Source organism: Mytilus galloprovincialis, chromosome 6 (genome assembly GCF_965363235.1).
Source record: "Mytilus galloprovincialis chromosome 6, xbMytGall1.hap1.1, whole genome shotgun sequence".
NCBI classification, from domain to species: domain Eukaryota; kingdom Metazoa; phylum Mollusca; class Bivalvia; order Mytilida; family Mytilidae; genus Mytilus; species Mytilus galloprovincialis.
The window spans coordinates 63,691,580-63,698,603 of record NC_134843.1 but is presented as its reverse complement, the minus strand read 5'-3'; the positions used below and the strand labels follow the sequence as shown (position 1 = coordinate 63,698,603).

General features: G+C 33.5%; 1 protein-coding gene across 1 annotated transcript in view; it reads left to right on the top strand.

The window, feature by feature from the left end:
* Positions 1–660: 660 nt before the first annotated feature.
* LOC143078641 (synaptogenesis protein syg-2-like) overlaps positions 661–7,024 on the top strand; it is a 147,003-nt gene continuing 140,639 nt past the window's right edge. The window contains exons 1-3 of the mRNA XM_076253489.1: positions 661–682; positions 1,528–1,845; positions 6,374–6,673. Of these exons, the coding sequence (XP_076109604.1) occupies positions 661–682; positions 1,528–1,845; positions 6,374–6,673 (640 nt within the window). The remainder of the gene's footprint in view (positions 683–1,527; positions 1,846–6,373; positions 6,674–7,024) is intronic.

The following is a 7,024-nucleotide window of genomic DNA, read 5'->3' as shown; positions in this document are numbered from 1 at the left end:
CAAATTGTGATGGACTGCGTATGTTAGGTCGAAGATATTTGAAGTTCAAATTTATTTACAATTGCAAGTATCGTTTCCATGGAAATAATATAGCCCCACCCTTTCGTCAAGGTGCATTGACTTTGAAACCTATTTGGATATTTACATGTGACGTCACTTAGGTTATTTTACGTAAAATTTAGAAAGGAAATGGGAATGTGTCAAAGCGACAACAACCTGACCATAGAGCAGACAACGTGTTCGTTTTTTTGTTGTTGTGAGTAAGTACTTCGTTGTTGACAAAGAAATCAAATAAATGGTCATTTTTTTTATAAATTTACTGTTTGCAAAAGTATGATTCCTTCTAAATACTAAGGATGTTCTTATCCTAGGCATAGATAGCCTTCGCCTTATTTGGCACAACTTTTTGGAATTTTTGTCATCAACGCTCTTTAACTTTAAACTTGTATTGCTTTCTGATTAGTTTGATCTGAGTGCCCCTGATAGGCCATATGAAGATGAAACGCGCGTCTCAGCATTTACTATGAGCCTGGTATCTTAGATAACGTTTATCAAATTTATCTGTCCTTGATTTATTTTATTTGCATTTATTTGTGCTGTAGTCCTGTCATCGACTGTTGTAATTTTAGAGTTATATTTAACATGTCAAAACAGCACGAGATGTGGATAGCCACACAACCAGGTTCAACTCACCATTGGTTCTTCAAATGTCCGGTATCAAACCAGGCAAATGGCGGTTGTTATCTTATAATTTGTTTCTGTGTGTGTTACATTGTCGTTTGTTTTTGTTTCACTTTAATGTTTTTGTTGTTTCGTTGTTTTTTCTGATATGTGACGTGTTTCGCTCGGTTTTAGCTGGTAAACCGGATTTATTTTCTCTCGAGTTATGACTTTGAACATTGCTATTCTACGGTTGACTTTTTTTACTAAGTTTACAAGATAATGTTTACTGTTAAGGCTTGTTTTAAGAGTAAGACTTTAAATAGATCAATATTATTTGTTATGTAGTTGTATTAGCATTGGAATATCTCATTTACATGGAGATGGTTTAGCCATGTACCTCAGTCATGGTTCATTGACTTTGAATATTTGCATAACTTAAGTAACATGTTAAAGTATTTCTATTTTATTTTCAACAATTGCATGACTACAACTAAAAATAATAAAAAAACAAGTAATTCTGTTTCCTATTTGATGTGTTATATGAATTTTAAAAGCAACCAAGTGATAAAGTACTGTTTAATGCATTGTCCCCTATGCATATTTTTTGCACAACGTACAAGCATTTACAATGTAATACATTCTTGCTCAAATAAGATATATAAATTTGAGTAATTCAATACGCTTACTGTTTATATATTTATATAACTCCTGGTGAGATGAAGTTTTCACTGTGATGATTTCATGGAATTTGTTTTATGTTGTGATTGTTTCTTTGTTTATGTGTGTCCTTGAGTATAATTCGTATAATATTCTGAAAGGAGTCAAACACTTACTGTACTTTGACAATACTTTTCTAATTCACAGGTGATCTTCATATTACAGTATCACTAACGACATATTCAGCAATAACTGGCGATTCTATTGTAACCATACTGTGTAAAATAAACGGCACAGCCCCGGCTATTGCATGGGACTGGACAAAAGCACCAATTGCTGGAGGAAACTCTGAAATAATATCACAAGGGACGAACAATGCACGAAGACAAGTAATTAATTCTGCAACCAAACCAAATTTAAATATATATAGCATTACAGAAGACGATGAAAGTATATATAGATGCAGAGCCAATAATGGGAAGCAACAGTATATAAGTGAACCAATAATACTGAAAGTGCAAGAAGGTAATATATTCATAGTTAATATCAAAACGTTCACATCTATTCATCTATAAGATTAAACAACGCAGCTAAATCTACGATCACAGATTGGAAGAGCATAATGGTAAACAAGACACCTCATAGATGTCTTCATGTCTTCATAATGCTTTTGTATTAATAAGATATCAAATTAGCCCTAATAAAAGGCTGGTAAAATTGAAATCTCGAAGGTTTTATTTCAAATTAACGTGGAATATTTGCTAATGCCGTTTAACCAGTTAAGACTTATTATTCTTATTCAAATATGGCCGGACATTAATATGTATATATATATATATATATATATATATAGCCAACGTGGTGTTTATGATATTTTCAATCGGACTTTGGTCAATATTTGTCATAAGGTCAATATTTCAACATCTCCTGATTTTAATATGTTTCATTAGCAATACCTTTTGTTACAATTACTTGTTCCAAATAAAAAATCCATTCTGGTATTTTAATTAAATACTTTTCTTCCATTTTAAGTATTATATTTTACCATTGATTTTTCTTATACTTTTTTCTTGGTTAACGATTTTAGCTTATCTTTTTGGACGTTTTGTTGATGTGTATTCAACAAGGTATTATTTGCCCATTGCTTGAAAATGTACCTTCGGTGTTTAAAGTGGACCAACTTATTTGTAAGACCAACGTATCGATTGAATATAGAAATTAGTAGAAGTGGTATGGATGCCATTGCGATAACTCTTCATCCAAGTCACAATGTGTAAAAGTAGGAGTATACCTTTCAAGAAAATGATTCACGAAAAGATAAAGTATTATAATAAAAAGCAGTTTATAATAAGCATTATCATGGTACTCCGTTGTCTTTTCGTCGGTCCAGATGGCCTTCTTTCTGGCTAGCCGTCTGTCCGTCCTTCTAATCGTCTGTCTGTCGTCAACATGTTGGTCCATATCCCAAAACATTTAAACTAATTTGCATGAAACTATATTGGATGGTTTGAAAATGACGTAAACTCCCTTGACATTTTTCTAAATTTTAGATTATACATTTCCGAGTTATGGGAGTTTCCGGAAAATAACTCAAAATGTTATGAACGGTTTTTGAGAAACTTTCGTGAATTATTTATATCTATTAACGTAGGCTCGTGTTCCATTTTTATAAATTCTATATTTAACGTTTCTTATAGATTTTTTTCATGATAAAGGAGATTCTTTAGTTTTCGGACGACATTAACTCAAAAATACTTTGAAAATTCTTAATGAAACTGAAGAAACTGACTTATTTGTATTTAAATAACCTTCATGTATTTTGTTTTGAAATTGCGGAGTTCTTGGATATAAAAAAGAATATGTGGTATAATTGCCAATGAGACAGTTTTTCACAAAAGACCAAATGATACAGAAATTAACAACTGTAGGTCACAGTACGATTTTAACAATTGGAAAATCCCATGCTGCATAGTCAGCTATAAAAGGCCCTGAAATGACAAAGTTAACGTAGAATAATGTAAACGAGAAAACTACAAAGTTTTAACGTAGAACAATTCAAACGGGAAAACTAACGGCTTTATTTATACATAAAATGAACGAAACATATGTAACACATAAACAAATAACAACCAACGAACTACAGGCACCGGTGTTTAGTGTGACGTCCATTTTTATTGAACTAGTACACATTTTGTTTCCGGGCCAGGTGGAGCACGCCTCCGGATAAGGGATTATCTTGCTGTGTTGATGACCCATTGGTGGCCTTCGACTGTTTTCTGCCATTTTGTCGCGTTGTTGTCTCTATTACACATTTCCCATTACTGTTCTGAATTTTAATTTTTTTTTGCGTGGTATCTCATGTTGTTTAATTTATAGTCTGAGTCTGCTTAATTGGATTTTGAATCCTTGTTCAATTGTTTTCCTAATTGTATCAGACTAACAAGCAGTACTTGAGAACGAACGAGACAACTAACGGCCTAATTTATGTACAAACAAATGAATGGGACACAAATGTGTAACATGTAAACAGACGACATCCACTGAATTACAGGCTCCTGACTGAGGACAGGCACATACATACAGAATATGGCGGGGTTAAACATGTAAGCGGGATCCAAACACTCCCCCAAACTTGTAACATTCTTATGCAACAACGTTTGTTACGTTCATTTTGATTGGATAACGTCACTTATTTACATGGCATCAATTGACAATTGATGCTATGGGACGTACGCGCAAGCGCAGACGGCATATGTCAGATTTTAAATACATGTTTTAACGTTATTTTTTGTCGGTTTCATTAGAATGGAGATAACAATATTGTATTTTAAGCTCCGACTGCATCAATTTGGGATTTGATGGTTGCAAATACTCGTTTACTGTCTCAGCTAACGCGTCGTCAGTAAACTTAATTTGCGACCATCAAATCTCCAATTGATGCCGTCGGTGGTTAAATACAATACAGCTATCTCCTAAGTGATATAACAGTACAATATAAGAACCAACTATAAAAATCTGTTGAAAATGTATTAACTCATCAGATGAATACAAATAGAAATATATATATATATATATATATTACGGATTACAAATGTGTCGAGGCTTGTGATTGGATTACAACACGGTGATGTCAAAATATATTCAGGAAACTGCCAGGGTATATACGACGTTTTTATCCCGAATTGGAACCTCATAAACGTCATCTTAACACCGGTTACTATATGACGTAGTCAAAAGCTATACAGAAAACTAAGGAATGTCAGAGGCTCACAGAAGGAAAATAATGACGTGCTTTAGTCAATAATACATTTTTAATACAAAATCACGCAATATTCACTTTTAATACTTAAATTCAATGTTAAAAAAAGAGGGACGAAAGATACCAAAGGGACAGTCAAACTCATAAATCCAAAACAAACGTACAACGCCATGGCTAAAAATGAAAAAGACAAACAGAAAAACAATAGTACACATGACACAACATAGAAAACTAAAGAATAAACAACACGAACCCCACCAAAAACTAGGGGTGATCTCAGGTGCTCCGGAAGGGTAAGCAGATCCTGCTCCACATGTGGCACCCGTCGTGTTGCTTATGTGATTACAAATCCGGTAAATAGTCTAATTCGGTAGGTCACATTCATGAAAGGGAAGGGGATTGTAGTTCCGACGTAAGGAACATATCCGATATCATTTGTGAAACGGTTAGTCCATAACGGTCAACCAACTCGTGATGGCGTCCGTAAAATTAACGAAGGGATGATTTCAACTTCACCATTACGAACTCTTGGTTTAATAGCTTCTTTGTGAGCAGTAACCCTCTATCAAGAAAATCATGATAGGAAATGCAAGCACGGGAATATCGTATCAATTGGGAGATATATACCCCGTAAGCAGGTGCTGCTAGAATGTTGCTACTTAGAAATGAAAAGTTCACAATTGGAAAGCTGAAATCATCTCTTTTGTCGTAAAGTTTTGTTTTCAACCAACCCTCATTGTCAATTTCTAGATGTAAGTCAAGATATGAAGCCGACTTAACTGTATCTGTAGTATCCTTTATCTCCAATTCGTCGATGGGATAGGTGCGTTCTACATAGTCACCGAATTTTGAATTGTTTAATGAAAGAACGTCATTAAAAGTGTTATTATAAATTATACATACACGATAAAATTATTTTCAAAGCAAATTAGAAAATCCTTCACGTATACCGAATATATCAGGTTTGGTTTTCAATATATGTGTTGTAAAAAACAGAGCCTATCACACATACAAACACAAAATATGATATCTAAAAACTTTATTTAAACTATAATTTAACAGAAAAAAATTGTCAAAATAAAAAAGGTGCATTTAAATTGATTTCCCAAAATATTTAAGAAACAATAAACATGTAATGAATATACATGCTGCATTGTAAATGTTCAACAATACCTGCACTGGAAAATAACATTAAGTCAGAGGTAATCCGTAATATATGTGTAATTCAGGTCTCAGACAGGGTATATACTGTGACATTCCCGGCTTAGAGTTTATATCCCCTGAGCCGAGACCTGAATAACATATAATATATTTATAACAAAAACACAGAGTGGACGTTGCCGGGTACTTGTATATCCCAACACAGACAAAAAATACTTAATACTCATCTGAGAGAAATTGCAGTTATTGACAGCTAGTTCAAAGCCACTAACAACTAATAAAAAGTCATTCTTTCGTGCGTGTTCTGTTCTTATAGCACGAGAAAAAAAAAGTTACTGATAGAACACAGTAATTTGATATTTTTATATTATTTTCATTGGTATAAATATTGATTGTGTTATCTGTCAATCTTAACCATACTGAATTTGATATTGTTTTGATCAATTCAAACAAATGCATATTTACGATACTACAATCTGTCAATGTTTAGCTTGCACAACATACACAACAAGGCCATGGTTGTATTACTGTTTATGTCGTTTTATCCACTGGATGTTGGGTGTGAACTGATTGATACTTAGTCGTCTATACATATTATTTGTATCAGTTGTGTTTGGCTGTGTACTATTTTAGCATCCTTGAGAAAAGTTCCAGGTGAACCTCAAACAAATAACGCGTTAGAAATTGAAGAAGGAAGAACAGTTATTCTTACATGCAGTTCATCTGGAGGAAATCCTGCACCATCAGTTGTTTGGTTGAAAGATAGTAATCTTATTAGTACTGGTACTAACTCATCCGTATTAGGAAATGTAACAACAACAACATTAACATTTGTAACGACTGCATATGACAATCTAGAGGTATATGAATGCCAGGCGGATAATGGTTTTCTCCAGAGACCACTTGTGAAAACTACATATCTACTTTTTAGCGGTATGTATTAGTCATTTCTGTATATAATCTGGTACATCCCCAACTTATATCTTAACAATTGTCTTATGCTGATATAAATATATCTTTCGATTTTTGTGAGTTTTAGACGATCTTTTGGTAACGTGTAACCCTATTTTGCGTGATGAATACTAACCTTGACTGTTCTATAGTGGTGTATGACGATTTTATGAAACGATAAAACTATACAAGGAAAAAGGTTGTAAGATATTATGGATATGATTATATGGAAATTTAAAGATGGAGGGCAATACGCAAAAGTGTTTTGGCGCCATAGGAATATTCATACTCATCAGTCGGAGACCAATGCAGCCGATAGCGCCATGGAAAGTA